The following is a 21,901-nucleotide window of genomic DNA, read 5'->3' as shown; positions in this document are numbered from 1 at the left end:
AACCTGTACGGCAGCGTGCTCATCCTGGCCTTCATCAGCCTGGACCGCTACCTGGCCGTGGTCAGAGCCACAGAAACCAACACTGGTCGGCTGAGGCAACTGCTGGCACACAGACTGGTTATGTAGGTGAGTGTCCAACCGTTACTACAACACATCTCAGTAGGCAGTTGACTTCTTTTTTTTTTTTTATGATTTTATTTATTTGTTTTTATCTTGATTTTACTGTGTTTTGTCTTTTATCTCTTTTATCTCATTGATTTTAATTCTGTTTTATCATATTTTATTTTATCTTATTGTGTCCATTGTTTTATTGTGCTTCTGTTGTGTTACTTAGCCTACTGTATTTTATCTTGCTGTGCAGCACTTTGGAAACCTTATTGTGTTTGTTTAAATCCTGCTATATAAATAAAATTGGATTGGATTGGATTGGATCTCACTGTTGTCCTCTTCTGTTGTGTTTCGCTTCTCTCCTCTCTTCTCCTTTCCTCTCTTCTCTTCTCTTCTCTTCTCTTCTCTTCTCTTCTCTTCTCTTCTCCCACACCCCCTTACTCCCTCACTTGTTTTGTCTCTTCCGTCATCGTCACCAGGCTGACCCGGGGCCCACTGGGGGGCCAGAGGCAGAAGCGACGAGCGGTCAGGAGGACCACCTTCACGCTGGTGCTCTGCTTCTTCTTGTGCTGGAGTGGGCATCTCCGTCGACGCTCTGCTGCGCCTGGAGCCCGCAGCTACAACCACGCCTCGACCACCACAGAGTCCAAGTCCTCCAGTTTACATTCAAGTTAGTGTTGGCCTGTGCCAATGGTTGTGTGTGTGTGTGTGTGTGTGTGTGTGTGTGTGTGTGTGTGTGTGTGTGTGTGTGTGTGTGTGTGTGTGTGTGTGTGTGTGTGTGTGTGTGTGCGCGTGTGCTCCATTCTCTGTCATTACGTAATACGGTCTGACCTGTTGGATTGGATGTGTCGCTGTTTTGTTTGTTTTAGTTAGTTTATGTTACTTGCAACACCCGTGAACATACATACAGTATAACATACACGTCTTTGCTGCTTCTGCACTTTTCACATTGCACTTTATTATTTCATCACAATATCATAGACCATTGTCTGTCTGTCTTCACATCTCAGCTTATTTTTAATATCGTTGATATCTGTGTTCATTTTTTTAAAGTATATTTTTTTGGCTTTTTTGCCTTTATTCGATAGCACAGTGAGATTGACAGGAAAGGGGGAGGCAGAGAGAGGGGGAATGACATGCAGGAAGGGTCTGCCCGACGCGGGACTCAAACCGGGGACGCCTGCGTTGAGGACTGTAGCCTCTACATGGGACGGCCGCTTTAACCACTGCGCCACGCACCGCCCCAATCTGTGTTCATTTTTAATGTTAAAATATAATAATATATATAATAAAATGTAAATGTATGTTGAATGTTAATTTGTACATTTGGAGTTTCGGGAAACGTAATTTCGATCCCCTGTGTAATTCACAGTTACATAGTGTGATTGACAATAAAGTTCACTAACTATATAATAAAGCTCACTTGAACTTGAACTTGGAACATGGCTTAATAAAACAACAGTGAATAATGCATATTACTAGAATAGAAACAGAATAAATCAGAAAATTAGCTTTTTATAGCTTTTTTTTAAACTCCTCAGACGAGAGCTGGGACACGGGGTCGGAGGCTCTGATCTTACAAGGTTGGTTTTCAGCCAAGAGACGCTAGGAAGGCAGAGAGCCTCCATTCTCCCTATAACAAGTTACAAGTCATTTATTTAACCATCACAATTAATTAAGGTAAAAATGAAGCATAGTAAAAGTCTTGCATAGTTCCTCCTTAAATGAGATGATTCAGCAGTCGTTATTTGGTAAAGCTGACGCAAACCCTTTATTTTGTGCTGGCTCAGAAGAAGATTAGAAAAACTAGATGTGTCTATGAATCTTCTCTCCTTTCCCAACAAACACACACACACACACACACACACACACACATACATCTAACTGCCCTATTAAGGGCATGTGTGGGACAAAACGACATCAATCATGTTTTTAATGATGGGAGGCTCTGGGTGGAGGTTGTGTGGCAGGTGGTGGGCCAGGACCATCTCCCAGGCATCCACCAGATGAACGTTCAGTCCTTTGAAAATGGTTCTGAGCACTTTATCACCCTGCAGAGAGTACCAGTCGCTGTTGGTCAGTGTAACATCAAGCGTCAGTGCTTTAGGGTTTGCGGTGCGGATGATGACCACTGTGTCTGGAGCTCTGTCCAGCAGCCGCACCACAGCCCTGCGGATGCTCTGCAGCCTGCGGATGTGTACCTCAATGGGGTAAGTGCTTAAGTGAGACCAGATGCCAATAACTACAACAGTGCTTCTGTCTCCAGTTAAACTGTCTAGTTCATTGGCGATGTAACGGAGCTGGCTGGTGGGAACATTACCAAAGCGAATAGGAGGACCATGGCAGCGGTACGTCACCAAGATGTTGCGAGCATTATGTAAAGCCATGACAGGTCCAGCTTGCTTCAGACTGTGCAGGTCGAACTGAATGAGATCTGGAAGCATTCAACAAGAAACGTATTAGTCCACAGTGAGACTAACATCAAACAGAAGAAATACCCGCAGATCAGGTACCTGGTACTGCTTCAATGAGGTGTTCAAACCACTGTCTGACAGTGGAGTCTCCATAAAGGTGGACCTGCATGCCTCTCAGACAGTCACCGATGGTGGAGTTGTTGAACTGTTGAACCTGGGCTCCCCTCAGTGCTCTCCAACTTCCTTTGTAGTAATAGCCGGTGTGTCCAGACTTCACATCACTGTTCACTTCTACTGGACATGAGGGGAAGTGTGAAGGATAGACGTCAGTAAGTTTTCTTTTTTTAATTTTGGGCTCAGGTCAATGTGTTAAAAAACAAATCTTTATTAGAACCAGCCAACAGTCTCTTAACCTCCCTATGCCCATCTCTCTCCCTCTGCCTGTCCAATATGTATGTATCGGCCATTATCTGCATTTATTTATCCTCCTATCATTACATTATTATTATTTAGTGGTGGGACTCGATTAAAATTGCCTCTGTAATTAATTAATCTCAATTAATCGCATATCAATATTTGACACGATTAGTAACATTTTTCAATTTAAATGGATTTTGGTATGACTGAATCAATGAATAGACACATAAATGAGTTTAAACAACAAAAGCTTGTCTTTTTTTTATCACTGAGTGTTAACATAAAGTGCAATATGAATATAGAACATTATTACTGCATTGTTCCTTGAACTGCCAACTTATCATGGTGGAGGGGTTTGAGCACCCGAATGATCCTAGGAGCTATGTTGTTGGGGGCTTAAAAGATAATTACTGTTTTTTACAATCTGGACCTTATTTCTAGCATAAAGTACAATCATTTACTCACCCAGATAACTTTGGTGTCATTACAAGTCGTTCCGACGAAATTAGATCCAGCCGAGAGCTGTATATATCTGTATAATGCGAGAACAACGGGCACGCAGTGCAGCCTCTAAATAACACATTGTCACAGTCTGCTCTGCTCCTCCCCTGCTCTGCTGCTCAGCCAAAGGTAGCATTTGTCATCAACCACCTGACAGGCAGAGCTCGACATTGGGGAACAGCTGAGTGGGAGAGACGGTCTCCAGCCTGTGCTTCCTTTGATCTGTTTGCTGCCGAGCTTCGCAAGGTTTTTGGGTTCGAGAATTGTGGTTCCGAGTCAACAAGGGGACTGATGGGACTGAAGCAAGGCGAGCGAACGGTGGCAGACTATTCAATTGACTTCCGCACCAGAGCCAGCCGAAGCAGTTGGAACAGTTCCGCCCTCTGTGAGGCCTTCCTCCACGGTTTGGCTGACTATATTAACTCATTGAGTGCCAACCACGTAATTTCTCGTTTTTCGTTCCCATGCGTTGAGTGCCAAAAACGAAATTTTTCGTTTTTTGCTTTTTTTTTTAATTATGAAAATAGACACTTTAATACACATTATATGTAAATTTGGGGACTCTACGACGAGGAGAACTGAAATGGATGACGATCAAAGTCTCATGACAGCTCATGATGTGGAAGTTTTTGTCATAACTCGGCTTCTGCAAACGGAGTTCTGCATGCAGATGCAGCGCAGATGCAGCGCAGCTGCTCTGCTCTCACCCGCGAGGCTGCAGCAGCTCGGAGCAGAAACAGGAAGCTCTCAGCCGACTGTCCCGCCCGGTCTTCATCTGGAGCAACACCGTGTCCTCCCCAAAGTCCTCCCGCGGTAAAATCTGATGGTCTCTGGGTCAAAGCAGACCGCCGTCACCGACCCGTACCACAGACGGACCGCGACCACCGGTGGGACCGGTCTTCCCGAGCCGCTGTTGCCGACTGACCCTCACGTTCCACGGCGAGAGGCTGTGACACGGCACGGCGCGTCTGTGTTATTGTTGTTTAGTGGCGCCCCCCCGCCCCCGATGGTGGTTTTGTGAATAGAACAACAATTGTTGTGTATATTTATCTTATACGAGCCCTTTGATCCATAAATGCGAGTGTCAGAAGAGCGACAGACACAAACAGAGCACCTTTCATAAAAGACGCTCTATCTCCTTTTCTAGAAAAAAAGGAGGGATTTTGGTGAAACCCAGCCATGTTTAGCTTGACTTTTCTCAGGAACAGAGGCACGTAGAAACAAACGGTTTGTGGTCATTTGAAGCATAAAGTTAAACCTTTCAATTGAGCTACAGTATGTGTTGGTGGCAATAATATAGAATACACTATGGCTCTACATAAAAAGTCAAAAATGGTCTAAATTGCCGGTACACTTGACTAAAACTTTGGAAAGGAGCGCGGCACTCAATGAGTTAAGGATGAACTGGTCTCACACGACACCCCCATCACCTTGGACGGGGTGATTGATATGGCCATCCGCATTGACCTACGTTTCCAGGCCCGTCGACGAGAGAAGCGTCAAGGGGGGGCCCAACGCTCTCTTCCACCTCGCTCCCGTGGGGGTGCTACAGCAGCCAACTGCCCCCCACCGCATCAGCAGGCTGAGGATCCTGAACCCATGCAGTTGGGTCGCACCTCCCTCTCCCAGGAAGAGAGAGAGTGCCGCCGCAAGTCTAATCTCTGCCTCTATTAAGTTTAAGTTTATTTAGGATAGCCCCTTGAGATGCAGCATCTCGTTTTCGAGGGGGTCCCTATTGTGGGGTAGCGGGACACTACATCTCCAGCTGTCCAGCAAAAGCCAGAGCTCACCAGTAGTTGGGGAGACCCTGGTGAGCTCAACTGCCCTGTCACCTCCCCAAAGCCAGAGACCTCTGTTCCAAGGCCGTCTTCTCCTGCCAGATGGCCCCCACACCTTGGCTATCTTCATTGACTCTGGGGCTGATGTCTGTATCATTGATGAGGAGGTGGTCCTTCAACTGGGGCTCAAGCGGGTTCCTTTGCCTCATCCCGTTCCTGCTAGAGCCTTAGATGGACACATCTTGGGCACTGTCACACATCAGACTTCTCCTGTTCACCTGCTGCTTTCTGGTAATCATCACAAGACAGTCCAGTTCCACATCCTAAGCTCTTCCTGCCTGCCTGTCATCCTGGGGTATCCAAGGCTTCGTCTTCACAACCCTCACATTGACTGGGTCACTGGGGCCATCCTGGAGTGGAGCTCCTCCTGTCATCAGAGGTGCCTGCAGCATGCCTCAGCTCCACTTCACTCCTCCAGCTCCTGCTCCAGCTCTTCACCTGACCTCTCCGGGGTGCCACCTGAGTACCATGATTTCCGCCAGGTCTTCAGTAAAGCCAGAGCCATGTCACTGCCCCCACGGCTACGACTGTGCCATAGATCTCCTGCCTGGTACCTCACCTCCCAAGGGGCGCCTGTGCTCTCTCTCTGAGCCTGAGAGAAAAGTCATGGAGACTTACATCAATGACTCCCTGGCCGCTGGCATCATTCGTCCTTCTTCATCTCCTGCTGGAGCGGGGTTTTTCTTCGTCGAGAAGAAGGACAAGACTTTGAGACCCTGCATCGACTACAGAGGACTGAATGATATCACCATAAAGAACCGTTACCCACTGCCACTCATCTCCACTGACTTCGAACTGCTCCAGGGGGCCACCATCTTCTCCAAACTAGACCTGCGCAACGCCTACCACCTCGTCCGCATCAGAGAGGGAGATGAGTGGAAGACGGCATTCAACACCCCAACTGGACACTACGAGTATCTCGTAATGCCGTTCGGCCTGACCAACGCCCCTGCCGTCTTCCAAGCAATGATAAACGATGTGCTCAGAGACCTGCTCAATCGATATGTTTTTGTTTATCTCGATGACATCCTCATCTTCTCCCGGTCCAAGGAGCAGCACATCCATCATGTCCAGTCCGTCCTTCAGCGCCTCCTGGAGAATTCCCTTTTTGTGAAAGCAGAAAAATGTGAATTCCATGTCTCTTCAGTGTCTTTTCTGGGAAACATTGTGGCCCAAGGCAACATCCAGATGGACCCAGCCAAAGTCTCTGCTGTCACTTCCTGGCCTGTCCCTGAAAACCGCAAACAGCTTCAGCGCTTCCTGGGGTTTGCAAACTTTTACCGTCGCTTTATCCGCAACTACAGCTCTGTGGCAGCCCCTCTCACCGCCCTGACCTCCTCCAAAGTGCCCTTCCAGTGGTCACCTCCAGCTGCAGCAGCCTTCAAGACCCTCAAGGATCGGTTCACCTCATCACCCATCCTCCTGATGCCTGACTCTGAACGTCAGTTTGTGGTCGAGGTGGACGCCTCAGATGTTGGGGTGGGGGCTGTCCTGTCTCAGCGCTCTGGTACTGACCATAAGCTCCATCCCTGTGCTTTCTTCTCTCGCCGCCTGACCCCTGCTGAGAGAAATTATGACATTGGCAACAGGGAACTGCTGGCAGTTAAGATGGCACTAGAAGAGTGGCGCCATTGGTTGGAGGGCACCAAGGAGCCTTTTCTTGTATGGACAGATCACAAGAATTTGGAGTATATACGCTCCGCTAAGAGACTCAACTCTCGTCAGGCCCGCTGGTCCCTGTTTTTTACCCGCTTCAACTTCACCCTCTCTTACCGTCCAGGATCCCGCAACGTTAAGCCCGATGCCCTTTCCCGCCAGTTCCAGAGGACAGAGGATTCTGCTGAAAAACCTGAGTCCATCCTCCCTATGTCTTGCCTTGTTGCCTCATTGACCTGGGACATAGAGGAGAGGGTGAGAGCGGCCACAGAAGGACAGCCAGGTCCCAGCTCCTGCCCGTCTAACTGCCTTTTCGTTCCTCCAGCCTTGAGGTCAGATGTGCTACTATGGGCCCACTCCTCCAAGCTCTCCTGCCACCCTGGTGTTCTACGGACACGGCATGCTGTTCTCCAACGTTTCTGGTGGCCCACCTTGCAGGAGGACATCCAGGAATTCGTCAAAGCCTGTCCAACCTGCAATCAACACAAATCCTCCCGCCGGCCTCCTGCTGGGCTGCTTCAACCTCTTCCTATTCCTCATCGCCCATGGTCCCACATATCCTTGGACTTTGTTACTGGTCTTCCCACCTCTGACGGCCACACTGTCATCCTGACCATCGTGGACCGCTTCAGCAAGATGGTCCACTTTGTGCCTCTGCCCAAGCTCCCCACAGCTAAAGAGACTGCTCAGTTGGTCCTGCTCCATGCATTCCGCCTGCACTGCCTTCCTGTTGATGTGGTGTCAGACCGTGGTCCCCAGTTTTCGTCTGTGTTTTGGAGGGAGTTCTGCAGTCTGCTGGGTGCCACCGCCAGTCTGTCTTCTGGATTCCACCCACAGAGCAATGGACAGACCGAGCGTATGAACCAGGAACTGGAAACAGCCCTACGGTGCATGGCCTCCCAGAACCCCTCATCCTGGTCGTCACAACTACTGTGGGTTGAATATGCGCACAACTCCCTTGTCTGCTCTGCCACCGGCCTCTCTCCATTTCAGTGTGCTTACGGCTATCAACCACCACTGTTCCCAGCCCAGGAGAAGGAGATTTCCTGCCCGTCTGTCCAAGTCTTCATCCGCCGCTGCCGCAGAACATGGCTCCAAGCTCGCTCCACCCTCCTTCGTTCCGTGGGTCGCTATACTGCTACTGCCAATCGCCGTCGTACACCTGCACCTACCTACCAAGCGGGACAGCAAGTGTGGCTCTCCACCCGAGACTTACCTCTTCGGGTAGAGTCCAGGAAGATGGCACCAAAGTTCATCGGGCCTTTCACGATCCAGAAGGTCATCAATCCAGTGGCGGTCCGGTTGAAGCTCCCGCATTCCATGAGAGTTCACCCAACCTTCCATGTATCCAGGGTTAATCCAGTCCACAACAGTCCCTTGGTCCCTCCGGCACCACCACCTCCCCCTCCACGTATCGTTGATGGTGGTCCAGTGTATGCAGTGCGGCGCCTGATACGCTCTCGTCGGCACGGTAGAGGTCTCCAGTACCTTGTGGACTGGGAGGGTTACGGTCCAGAGGAAAGGTCCTGGGTTCCTGCTCGCCATATTGTAGACTCCACCCTCATGACCAACTTTCATCGGCAACACCCGGATCAGCCTGCCAATGCGTCAGCTCGTCCTGGGACCCACATCTTGCCCCCGCCTGTTCAGGATGCTGGAACCCGTTCTGTCAGGCGCAGGGATATGGGTTCACTCCATACCCGTTACACACATTATCCGCCGCGAAACTCGTTCATTTCACCAGTATTTTGTTATGATATGCTAGTGCTATTCCCCTCCGAGCTCGTGGTGGCATGTTATCAACATCTGTGGTCTGTAGGTTGACCTACTAACCTCTGACGTGGATGATGTCATCTCTGACCGCGGTGCGGCGCGGCTTGTTGCTACCGCAAATGCTACGGTTGGTTTCTGCGTGTTTCCGACTTGTCAGAACATTATCCAGGTCAGAGGTTAGAAGGTCAATCTGCAGACCACGGATGTTGATAACAGCTAATCTCGGATTTAGAGGGGACTAGTACTACTAGTTTATCATAACAAAATATTGGTGAAATGAACGAGTTTCGCGGTGGATCAATCGCAGGGTGCTCGAGGGTGCATGGGAGTTTGCCCAACCAGTCCACATGTGTTTTGTGGACTTGGAGAAGGCTTTCGACCGTGTCCCACGTGGCATCCTGTGGGAGGTGCTCCGAGAGTATAGGGTCGGAGGCCCTCTGCTGAGGGCTGTACGGTCCCTGTATGACCGGAGCAGGAGCTTGGTTCGCATTGCCGACAGTAAGTCAGACCTGTTCCCGGTGCGTGTTGGACTCCGGCAGGGCTGCCCTTTGTCACCGGTTCTGTTAATTATTTTTATGGACAGAATTTCTAGGCGCAGCCAAGGGCCGGAGGGGGTACGGTTCGGGAGCCACTTGATTTCATCTCTGCTTTTTGCAGATGATGTGGTCTTGTTGGCTCCCTCGAGCCAGGACCTTCAGCATGCACTGGGGAGGTTTGCAGCTGAGTGTGAAGCAGCTGGGATGAGAATCAGCACCTCTAAGTCCGAGGCCATGGTTCTCCACCGGAAAAAGGTGGCTTGCACCCTCCAGGTCGGGGGAGAGTTCCTGCCTCAGGTGGAGGAGTTTAAGTATCCTGGGGTCTTGTTCACAAGTGAGGGAAGGATGGAGTGTGAGATTGACAGGCGGATCGGGGCAGCGGCCGCAGTAATGCGGCCGTTGTATCGGTCCGTCGTGGTGAAGAAGGAGCTAAACTGAAAGGCAATTCAGCCCTATTATTATTATTGACTAGGTTTTTTTATGAGTGTATGGATTTTATGTACTGTGCATTGGTGTTTTCATGGATGCACTTCCACTTCCACTTCTAAATTCCACTGTACTTATTTTTGTGCAATGACAATTATTATTATTGTCTGTTGTGCAGGTAATTTTCCTTTGCTTTCCTTTAGCCACAAGAAACACACACAAGTATGCAAAAAATATGGAATCAGTGAATACAAACACTGATGTAGCAGCATATACTCACCTTTGCCCACACATATAAAGAAACATGGGTACTGTATGCATAAAGCTTCCTGACTGATTTACCTCTAACAACAACCTGTTGCATATTTAAAGTAGAACAACAGTGATCATTGTTGTAAAAATCCTGCTTTACCTGTTGTTTTTGGCAGCGCAGTGACACTGGCAGGTCCTGAAGCATTAATAGAGACTTTCATGTTGACTTGACTGATGGAAAACAAAATGAACATAATAAGATGGGTTACAGCAGACTGCTTGATTTGTGCTCAACTCAACTCAAAATGTATTTATATAGCACATTTAAAAACAACCTTAGTTGCCCAAAGTGCTGCACAAGGTACATCCATTTTAAATATGCACATCTACTAGCTACTAGCTATAGGTAATACTCTACTGTATATGTATGTATTCCAAATTAAGATTAAGACTAAAATGAAGATACACTTTCTTGATCCCAGGCTGGGAAATGACTGTCTTACAGCAGCAAACATATAACACACAATACACAATACAAATAGAATAATACGACCAATAGTTAAAATAAAGAAAAAGAAACACAATTTTGAATAACAAATATATACAAACGTATACATGATAAGGTGTAAAGTCATTCAAAAAGCCGGTCGCACGTGTCTCTCTGCTCCCTCACCTTTGAAAAAGCTGCTCCTCCTTAGCAGTGAGATTTCTTTTGAACCCTCCCATAGAGTGTGTGACCCTGGTGTCACAGCTCAGCTTCTTTGGCTTGTAGCAGAACCACGGTTCACTTGTTTTGACGTCAGTGTAGTTGCACAGCGGCTGCTGGGTCGGAGGCAGACAGACGTTACAGGTGGTCGTCTCAGACACCGAGCCTGAGCGGAAGGTGCTTTGAAAGTAAACCCTGTCTGGCTGTTCCCTGGTCAGTCTTTGCAGGACGGTCACAGCCTCACTAGAGTGAACCAGTGTCACCTGATGGGATAGAGAAACAGAGCTTTCACTGAGAAAACCATCACAGGCATTGAGAGGGCGTGGGGTTCAATTTGAATAAAGACTTACAACTAGGGATGTAACAATGCATCGTGACACGAATAAAAATCAGTACAAATGCGTGACGACTTGCATCGGTTGAAATAAATAAAAAAAACGCATTGTGTAAGAACAAAGTCTCTGGTGAGAAGTAGGTTACATTATCTCAAAAGTCACTGGTTGATTCACTTGTTCGACACCAGACAACGATGCTGCTCCTTTGTTTCCTGTCTTACATTATTGGACAAACTGATTAATTCAGGTGTGTCTGAGTATAGTCACAATGGTCAGACACACGGTACACCTGGATTAATCAGGTTGTCCAATAATCTAAGACAGGAAATAAAGGAGCAGCATTAAGTTCAGGAAGTAGTGGAGCTGTGCAAAGAGCCCATTCACTCTCTTTTCTCTCGTCCCTCAGTACCCCCCTTGCGGTCGCTCGTTGCTTATGAGTCTGGCAGTGTTGGGTCCGGTCAGGTTTTAATTACAGGCAGTATGCCTGTTTATCACCAATAAACACGGTAGATGAGGTGAGTTAGTGACTGAGCTGAGGCTGATGGTTGGTCAGCGGCATGCAGCGGTGCGAGGCTCTGATTGCAGTGGACAGCTGCTCCAACTGACCGCAGTGGCAGTGATAGCCGACGTGAATTGGTGATAAATGGTGATGTGCAGTGTATCTGTAATGAAAAGTGACTATTTCAGTTGCAATTTCTCTTATGAATAAAAGATCATTTTATTAGGTCATAATTTGTCTGTAGCTCATTTTGATTTAAAAAGAATCGTGAGAAAATCGTAATCGTGAACAAAAAATCGTGAATCGTACTGAATCGTGAGTTGAGTGTATCGTTACATCCCTACTTACAACATTACTGAACTTGAGTTTTTTTTGCGTCACCTCAACCTCAGCGCTCCCCTCCCAGAGCAAAGAGAACACAGCAGAATAGGAGCCATTGAGGTGATCCTCCATTTGCCCAGCCACACCTGCACCAAGCTCCTGGTTATGTAGACGGCTGACTAAGAAGTCCCCCCCAGATTGCTTGGGTTGGCCTCGGTAGTCGTACATTTTAATCATAACCTCCAGCTGATCTCCTACACGCCACTGTCCTCCTCCCTTCTTTGGGAGGAGTGTGAAGGTGCTGTGAGCAGGATCGCTGGTCTGCTCCAAAGAAACCAGAGCTGCGGTTTCAGGCCACGCAATGGAGTCCAGTATGAGGTCCTCTTCCTGAGCGTCCTTCGTGGTCAGTGGCTTGAAGGTGCAGAAGCCGTGATGCATGTAAGGGTCGGTTAAAACTTTTGGGAGGATCATGGTGGAGTTGACTTCATGCTGAAAGTGAGACGGAGAGAAAGTATTGGAAACAAATGAGCCAGTGAAGAAGATGTTTCCTGCCACACGGAACAAAATTACTGTTGGTCACTTGTGGTGTTGGTGTTGAAGTTTTGCATTCACACTGACTTAACTACACTAAGCCTGCAGGGACTTTTCTCCCCTGACTCTTCTGGTAAGGTACAGCGCACGCACACACAAACCTGAAACTTAATTGTTAAAGGGATAGTTCAACATTTTGGCAAATTGGCCCATTGCCATAATTGCTATAGTCATAGCAGTAGGTTCGTTACCTTTAATTGTAGGTGTAAGCTATTTTTAGTACGGCGGAGCGCAGCAGCTGGCTGCTCAGAGCTACGCTATGGAGGCTAATGGAATTTCTTGGTTTCCCTCATCAAACTCATCAAATACAAAATCCCAAAACTCCACAGCGCTTTTGTAGACAAGTTGTGAGCTGCACAACCACCACGCTATGAGATAATGACGGAACGATACGAAACGGAGCCGTTTTCGAGGTAAATTCATACAAAACCGCTGATGCGCGTTGCGTTCAGGGACAGTTTTTCAGCAAGCAGTCTCCGTATTTACCCTGTATTTACCTCGAAAACGGCTCCGTTTCGTATCGTTCCGTCATTATCTCATAGCGTGGTGGTTGTGCAGGTCACAACTTGTTTACAAAAGCGCTGTGGAGTTTTGGGATGTTGAATTTGATGAGTTTAATGAGGGAAACCAAGAAATCCCATTAGCCTCCATAGCGTAGCTCTGAGCAGCCAGCTGCTGCGCTCCGCCGTACTGAAAATAGCTTACATCTACAATTAAAGGTAATGAACCTACTGCTATGACTATAGCGATTATGGCAATGGGCCAATTTGCCAAAATGTTGAACTATCCCTTTAATAACACAAATTATGTTAAATTTACTTCACCTCAGAATAGCTTTTTTCAAAAGGGCAGGTCCTCTCCTCTAAGATGATGTCATGTAGCACATAGATTAAAAGGAACGCAGCCAGTAACAGGAAGATGACTCCATAATTTGACTTCCTTCTTTTACAAGCCTGGACCATCCTGATCAGGAATCTGTCTTCATTTATTCTCTGGCTGCTGCAACCTACTGTGACCAGTTAATCTGGAACTGGAATTAAAAAATCAAACAAAAGAAAAGGTAGCACTACATAATACGGTCCGCGACTTACAGCGTACCTACCGCTCTCTTGCCGCGTAGGTTGCTGCTTATTTCACACAAGTACTGAGTAACTGCAGCTCACTTTCCCCCCTGTTTCCCCCGTGCATTTACAGTGTAACTAGGCTGCGTCTTAGCGCGTAATTTACATCCTGCTTCACACCAACTTCCACAGTAGTACAGGGTAACTCTCGCTGTTTTACAGTTTAACTAGGCTGCGTCTTGGCACGTAACTCCTGTCATACTTTACACCAAATTACACAGTAACTCTCGCTCACTCCGCCACTAATTACCCCGCATTTTACAGTATAACTAGGTTGTGTCTTAGAGCGTAACTCCCGTACAATTACGTCCTACTTTGCCCGGACTTAGAGTGTAACTCCTGCCAGGTACATTAGAAATTAAATAGTCTACTGTACAATATGAGCACAGTTGCAATCCATGTTTTCCAAAAGTGTCAGCAGCGACATTTGAGAAATGGGTATAGAGTGTGGACATTTTCCAATACAGTAACAGGCTGGCTGGTAGTAAACTTACCTCTCTAAAATGCACATCTATGAAAGTCTAGTTCTGTCATCCAAGGGCAAAACACAAACTATACAGTAATACATCCACAATAATGAGTCATTCGGAGAGTTAGAAAATGTTTTTATTATTTATTAACCAGAAAACACATGACACATCCACATCCATGATCATTCATAAACTTTAAGTACAGTAAGTAGTACTGTAAGTGAGCACTGTTACCCCTCCTTAGTCTGCACCTACACTGTACTTGTCTTAGAGTTACCCAGTAACTAGAGGGTAAAGGGCTGTATTATAAAGTAACGGCTGTTACTCCCTCCTTAGGCTGCACCTACACAGTAGATGTCATGCACCTACACTGTACTTGTCTTAGAGTTACCCAGTAACTAGAGGGTAAAGGGCTGTATTATAAAGTAACGGCTGTTACTCCCTCCTTAGGCTGCACCTACACAGTAGATGTCACGCACCTACACTGTACTTGTCTTAGAGCTACCCAGTAACTAGAGGGTAACGGGCTGTATTATAAAGTATTCTTTGTTATTCCCTCCTTAGAGTGCAAATACACTGTAATTGTCGTGCAACTACAATGTAGTTGTCCTGGAGTTACCCAGTAACTACAAGGTAGCGGGCTGTATTATAAAGTATTCCCTGTTATTCCCTCCTACCTTCTACTACAGCTGTAACTACTGTCTAAGTAGAACCAGTAGGTTAGAACACAGTTTGTTTCACGAGATAACATCATCTGAAAGTACAGTAATACAAAGACAAAACTAACTGAAGTGTCCCTGACATCATAAAATAACAGATTTCTACTGGCTTTTGTTATTTACATTAAAGTTCAGTTTTGTTCCTTCTGTTATAAACTGTTTCATTTAGTTTTGATCCATCTGTCTGGTCCTTCTAGGTCTAAAATAGTTAGTCAAGTCAGTTTCATTTGACAAAATGTACTTTCTAAGTTAGAAGAGTCAAGTTGAAAAGATCGTTGTGATACTACTATCACACCGGAGTGTGACACTCAGTAATGGAGAATGGATGGGCTCCTCCATAAAAGGTGATCTTGATCTTGATCCAGCTCCTTGGGTCAAGGCAGAGATCAAGGTCATGGGTGGCGTGCCATCTCCCTCGTCAGGTACCATTTTCATGGCATCTCAAAAACCTCACCTGTGTAGAAACATAATTATATATTGTATCATCAACTTCATCACATAAATGCATCACTGTAAAACAAAGTGAGAAAATTAATAACTTTGAACGGTACAGTTTTTCTCATCATGGAATACTTAATCCCGGTTTTACCTTTCACATCATAAATCATTAGCCTTTTAAACCATAACTTGTGATTTTTAAGCATATTAATCAATTACAAATTATACATATTTTTTTCTTTAACTATTGAGTAAATATTTTAACCATTTAAAAATCTTCAATTTTACAAAATCAATGCTATTACCATACTGTTTCACAACTGTAGGCTGCACCAGTACATTAACTGTTAAAGTTACTCTTGACTGTATTCATCATAACATTCATGACCAACAGTAACGTTAGCTAATGGAGCTAATGTGTACAGTACTAACACAAATACAGTTCCCGGTTAGCGTGGTGCAGGGGAAAACACACACTATTATCTTTAGCACAAGCTAACATTGCTAGCTGCGTTAGCATAGCTACTTAACTCACCAAGAGGTTGAACGGGCTGTATTATAAAGCGGTGAAACTGTCGCCACTCTGTTATATCTATCGCTCTGCCGAGGACCTGTGCGACGGCAGTTTCACCGTGTTATCAACCTCTTGGTTGGTTGGTTGGTTGGTTTTAAATGGTTAAAATATTTAGGCTACTCAATAGTTAAAGAAAAAAATATGTATAATTTGTAATTGATTAATATGCTTAAAAATCAAGGCTAATGATTTATGATGTGAAAGGTAAAACCGGGATTAAGTATTCCATGATGAGAAAAACTGTACCGTTCAAAGTTATTAATTTTCTCACTTTGTTTTACAGTGATGCATTTATGTGATGAAGTTGATGATACAATATATAATTATGTTTCTACACAGGTGAGGTTTTTGAGATGCCATGAAAATGGTACCTGACGAGGGAGATGGCACGCCACCCATGACCCTGATCTCTGCCTTGACCCAAGGAGCTGGATCAAGATCAAGATCACCTTTTATGGAGGAGCCCATCCATTCTCCATTACTGAGTGTCACACTCCGGTGTGATAGTAGTATCACAACGATCTTTTCAACTTGACTCTTCTAACTTAGAAAGTACATTTTGTCAAATGAAACTGACTTGACTGACTATTTTAGACCTAGAAGGACCAGACAGATGGATCAAAACTAAATGAAACAGTTTATAACAGAAGGAACAAAACTGAACTTTAATGTAAATAACAAAAGCCAGTACAAATCTGTTATTTTATGATGTCAGGGACACTTCAGTTAGTTTTGTCTTTGTATTACTGTACTTTCAGATGATGTTATCTCGTGAAACAAACTGTGTTCTAACTTACTGGTTCTACTTAGACAGTAGTTACAGCTGTAGTAGAAGGTACTGGGTAACTCCCAGACAATTACAGTGTATTTGCACACTAAGGAGGGAATAACAAAGAATACTTTATAATACAGCCCGCTACCTTGTAGTTACTGGGTAACTCCAGGACAACTACATTGTAGTTGCAGGACAATTACAGTGTATTTGCACTCTAAAGAGGGAATAACAGGTGGTGCATGACAGCTACTGTGTAGGTGCAGACTAAGGAGGGAGTAACAGCCATTACTTTATAATACAGCCCGTTACCCTCTACTTACTGGGTAACTCTAAGGCCCCATCCACACGAAAACGCGGCTTCACCGAATCCGATCTTTTTCTTAATCGTTTTGAAAAAAATCTCCGTAAACACGGCATCGTTTTCAGAAATATCTGCGTCCACACTGATCCAGTGAAAACGACCCAAAACGCTGTAGTACCTACATACTGCAGGCGTGTGTGTGGAGTGTGTGTGTCGCTGCAGCGCTGCCTGCCACACATAAACACTTAAGACAGCTGAAGAAGACGGGAAGTCCCCGCTGTAATTCAATAGAAGAAGAAGTTCCCCGCTGTATTCAAACTCAGACATGGGATTAAATGTTGACAGGGAGTCGTGTCAGAGTAAATATGATGATCAGTGATGATTAAACAGGAGCGATTCAGCCGCAGCGTCTGAGCGATGCGACGTTAGTCGGCCGTTGTTGTTGTTACGTGCATAGACTGTCAGTGTGCAGCAGCTGCAGCGGTGTGTGTGTGTGTGTGTGTGTGTGTGTGTGTCTCAGGTTACAGGTAGAGCGGCGGGGGGCATGACATCATCGTTTCTGAAAAAACCCGTATTGGCCGTCCAGACGGATACGCTGGGGCGGCGTTTTCAAATTTTCCCACTCTGGGACCCGTTTTCAAAAAATACCGTTTTCACCCCCTGAAAACGCCGTATCCGTGTGGACGCGAGGCCAATCCGATAAAGTATTTATCCGGATTCGAAAAAAACGGCTTCGTCTGGACGGGGCCTAAGACAAGTACAGTGTAGGTGCATGACATCTACTGTGTAGGTGCAGCCTAAGGAGGGAGTAACAGCCGTTACTTTATAATACAGCCCTTTACCCTCTAGTTACTGGGTAACTCTAAGACAAGTACAGTGTAGGTGCATGACATCTACTGTGTAGGTGCAGCCTAAGGAGGGAGTAACAGCCATTACTTTATAATACAGCCCTTTACCCTCTAGTTACTGGGTAATTCTAAGACAAGTACAGTGTAGGTGCAGACTAAGGAGGGGTAACAGTGCTCACTTACAGTACTACTTACTGTACTTAAAGTTTATGAATGATCATGGATGTGGATGTGTCATGTGTTTTCTGGTTAATAAATAATAAAAACATTTTCTAACTCTCCGAATGACTCATTATTGTGGATGTATTACTGTATAGTTTGTGTTTTGCCCTTGGATGACGGAACTAGACTTTCATAGATGTGCATTTTAGAGAGGTAAGTTTACTACCAGCCAGCCTGTTACTGTATTGGAAAATGTCCACACTCTATACCCATTTCTCACCTATTCCAAACCATACAATTAAATAATGAATAATAAATCTCTGAAATAGAGGTGAAATGTCGCTGCTGACACTTTTGGAAAACATGGATTGCAACTGTGCTCATATTGTACAGTAGACTATTTAATTTCTAATGTACCTGGCAGGAGTTACACTGTAAGTCCGGGCAAAGTAGGACGTAATTGTACGGGAGTTACGCTCTAAGACACAACCTAGTTATACTGTAAAATGCGGGGTAATTAGTGGCGGAGTGAGCGAGAGTTACTGTGTAATTTGGTGTAAAGTATGACAGGAGTTACGTGCCAAGACGCAGCCTAGTTAAACTGTAAAACAGCGAGAGTTACCCTGTACTTCTGTGGAAGTTGGTGTGAAGCAGGATGTAAATTACGCGCTAAGACGCAGCCTAGTTACACTGTAAATGCACGGGGGAAACGGGGGAGCTGCAGTTACTTAGTACTTGTGTGAAATAAGCGGCAACCTACGCGGCAAGAGAGCGGTAGGTACGCTGTAAGTCGCGGGCCGTATTATGTAGTGCTACCGAATAAAACATCTGTTCAACGACACGACTGGACAATGTAAAGAGCAGCAGTAAGGGCTGGTAATTTTACCGTCTATCAACCCACGAAGACTTAGGTCATCTCACTGGTCATGAAACGTTGTCAAACTGCAAGTTTTTAGGCGATTGTGAACCACATACAGCTTTCGCTGCTGTTTTTTTTCTCCCACCACTGTATCAGTGAAAGCAGTCCCTGCCCCGGTCTGAGAAGTGACGCTCACTTCCGCGTTCAAAAAACTGCAATCCCCTCTGCTGTCGCTGGGGGCTGGTACCAGAAGGGAGCAACTCTCCATAGACCCCCATGTTAAAATAGCCGACTTTACATCCTCAATAAACATGATCAAAGCCTGGTACCATTACGTTTTTTGGTCTCAACCGATAGTTTCTACCCCCACACACACTCTGAGGGGGGTGAATTTTTTTTAAACTCTACCCTTTTACTATTATTAGGTTTAAAATTCTGGCCAATTAGGGCGCGGAAACGTTGAGTGACAGGTCCGGAGACCGCTGCTTCAAGGCCAGTGGGCGGGTTCTCGGCCAGCTAACGGCTGCACCTCTCCAAATATGGCAAGTAAAATCCAACATGGCGTGGTTCAAACCCCCGTAGTAGCAGCACAAAACAGACTCCCCCAAACCAATGGGTGACGTCATAGGTGCTACGTCCATTCTTTTTACAGTCTATGTCCCTGCCTGGAGGATCCCTCGCCTAAAAGCCCAGGTAAAAGCCGTAAAAGTACAGCTGTCATTTCGGAGGTGAACATATGGTTATCCCATATTTACACTTGCTCAAGTCGAAAAAAAAGTCTGCTCGTATCTGAACATCTAATGACTCACGGCCGAAAGCTTGCCAGGCCTATAGTTACGATTGCTAACGTAGGATTGGACAATAGCCGTTTGTGGGAGGGGTTGGCGAAGGGTCAAATAGATTGCCTTGCATTACTTTATTATTCTTGTTGGGGAAAAAAATCACACACAAAAAAACACAAATTCATTCCAAACTAAACCTATTTGTGTAACATACAAATTTGAAATTGAATTGTTAATAACACAAATTCAAATTATGTTAAATTTACTTTACCTTAGATTGGCTTTTTTCAAAAGGGCAGGTCCTCCTTTCCTCTAAGTAGATGTCATGTAGCACATTGATTAAAACGAAGGCAGCTATTAACAGGAAGAAGACTCCGTACTTTGGAAGGCAAAAGTTTGCCTCCCTCGTTTTACAAGCTTGGACCATCCTGATCAGGAAATTGTCTTAATTTCTTCTCTGGCTGCTGCAACCCACTGTGGCCAGTTAATCTGGAACTGGAATTAAAAAATCAAACAAAAAAAGTTGTAACCCACAACTTGTTCTTGCGAAATAATGTAAAACTCAAATTGTAAAATCCTCACTATCCAAATAATTTGTCGTGCCTGTCAGGCTCGTAGTCACTGTAGGACTAAAAAATGAAAAGAAGTCACATTAGAAATCAACCGCAGCCGCTGGCAACAGCCTCTGGCAACAGCCTCTACATTTTATCTCCTCTGCCAATCGTGCCAAAACAATACACAAAACATGTTTTAGGTCACGCCCAACGATTCACAAACTCAGTAGGAGTACAGGGACTTTTCCCAGTGGGCCAGTCACTAACGGGCCGATGGACGGTGTTATTTATTTTATTTATTTATTTAACTTTTTTTTTTTTTTTGGCCACGCCTCACCTTTCCTTGGTAACTATTATAACTCTCCCGGCCCGGGGAGAGAGACATGCATCTGCTCGGCCCACAGTGCTTGCTCAGCTGCAGACACAGAAGAGAGGTGACGATTGGCCCAGAGAGGGGCCAATCGAAATATGAGAAATATGAGAGGCTACAGAGGACCAGGAGTCCCACCCATGCATGTTCGAAAGTATTGGAAAACAACATAGACTGTAAAAAGAATGGACGTAGGCCTAGCACCGTCATCCATTGGTTTGGGGAAGTCTGTTTTGTGCCGCTACTACGGGGGTTTGAACTGCGCCATCTTGGATTTTAGGTGGCGTCTACTTGCCATATTTGGAGAGGTGGTGGTAGAGGCTGAGAACCCGCCCACTGAACTCGGAGCAACCAATTAACGGCTGGTAAACTCTCTGTGAACCTGTCACTCAACGTAATTTATGCATGAATTTGAAGCATAAACAATACTAAAACGGTTGTGGTAGCTACAAAAAAATCCCCCCCCCCCCCCCCCACAGTGTTCACGGAGGTGGAAACTATCGGTAGAGACCAAAAAAATAAAATGTACCAGGCTGTAAATATGTTTTTTTAAGATGTAAATTTAGCTATTTTAACATGGGGCTCAATTGGAGTTGAGAGTTAGTTTAAGGGCTAGGCCACTGACTGAGAGTGTCTGACACTCAGAGTGAGGAGTTGTACAGTTTGATGGCCACAGACAGGAATGATTTTCTGTGTCGCTCTGTGGTGCATTGTTGTGCGATCAGTCTGGTGCTGAAAGAACTCTTGTGTCTGACCAGCACGTCATGGAGCGGGTTGGACACATTGTTCAGGATGGCTTTCACCTTGTGAAGCATTCTCCTCTCTGACACCACCGTCAGAGAGTCCATCTTCACCTATTGTTCAAATTGTGATGATCTCAACTCAGCAATCTGCAGCGTGACAGCCGGTCTTCAGATAGAAGTAGGGCTGGGATGATATGCTTTTCTCCCGATTCGATTCTTCTACGATTTTTTGGATGCCGATTCGATTTAAATTGTGATTTTACGATATTGCTGATTTTCCTCGATTTTTAGTCTGCATTTTTAACACCAGCGAAACAGTTGAATGATTATGATTGTCTACAGACTATTCCAGGAACCATATTTCCCCCAAAAATACACATCACATGTAAGTCAGTTTTTAAGATTTATTCAGCATTGTTTTTTATTAAAGATGCTTACCTGCATTATTTTCATTAGGCCATTGTTGGAATTCGTATTGCTCAGGATTCCTGACCCGCCATTACTAAACCTGTTGTCCATGCTTTCTGACAGCTTGTCCAGATGTTTGTCTTTGTTAGCCATGTCGCGACCTACGTCACCCTGGTAATTAATGTTTTACAGTTAAGGCTCTAACAGGCTTCAGGGATGACACAGGTGCACATATTTATATTGCTGAAAACCTGGAGTCTGGTGGGATTCGCTGCCATATTGCTCAATGTTTGACTCACCGGCTGCTTCACGTTCATCACCTGTAGCTTGGTCAGCGAGGCTTTCCCTGCAAATCGGCGTGCTGCTTCAGTGGCACCGGGCCGGCCACCAGCTCCGGCGTCCTG

General features: G+C 45.6%; 2 protein-coding genes across 2 annotated transcripts in view; one reads left to right on the top strand and one right to left on the bottom strand.

The window, feature by feature from the left end:
* LOC310991918 (C-X-C chemokine receptor type 4-like) overlaps positions 1–21,901 on the top strand; it is a gene marked incomplete at both ends in the record, with an annotated part of 67,639 nt that overhangs the window by 1,202 nt on the left and 44,536 nt on the right.
* LOC310991840 (NXPE family member 3-like) lies at positions 2,001–12,223 on the bottom strand (the record flags this gene model as incomplete). Its single annotated transcript, XM_083979771.1, has 11 exons — positions 11,843–12,223; positions 10,595–10,890; positions 10,082–10,152; positions 8,151–8,430; positions 7,366–7,661; positions 6,604–6,713; positions 6,269–6,382; positions 5,717–5,870; positions 5,334–5,444; positions 2,622–2,816; positions 2,001–2,542 (listed from the first exon to the last, which is right to left on the bottom strand). The coding sequence occupies exons 1-11, from the start codon at positions 12,218–12,220 to the stop codon at positions 2,001–2,003; spliced, it is 2,547 nt and encodes an 848-aa protein (XP_083835897.1). The 5' UTR covers positions 12,221–12,223.

This window comes from Trachurus trachurus (genome assembly GCF_905171665.1).
Source record: "Trachurus trachurus genome assembly, chromosome: 9".
NCBI lineage: Eukaryota > Metazoa > Chordata > Actinopteri > Carangiformes > Carangidae > Trachurus > Trachurus trachurus.
Note: the sequence above shows the minus strand (reverse complement) of the source record. Positions and strands in the feature narration are given on the sequence as shown.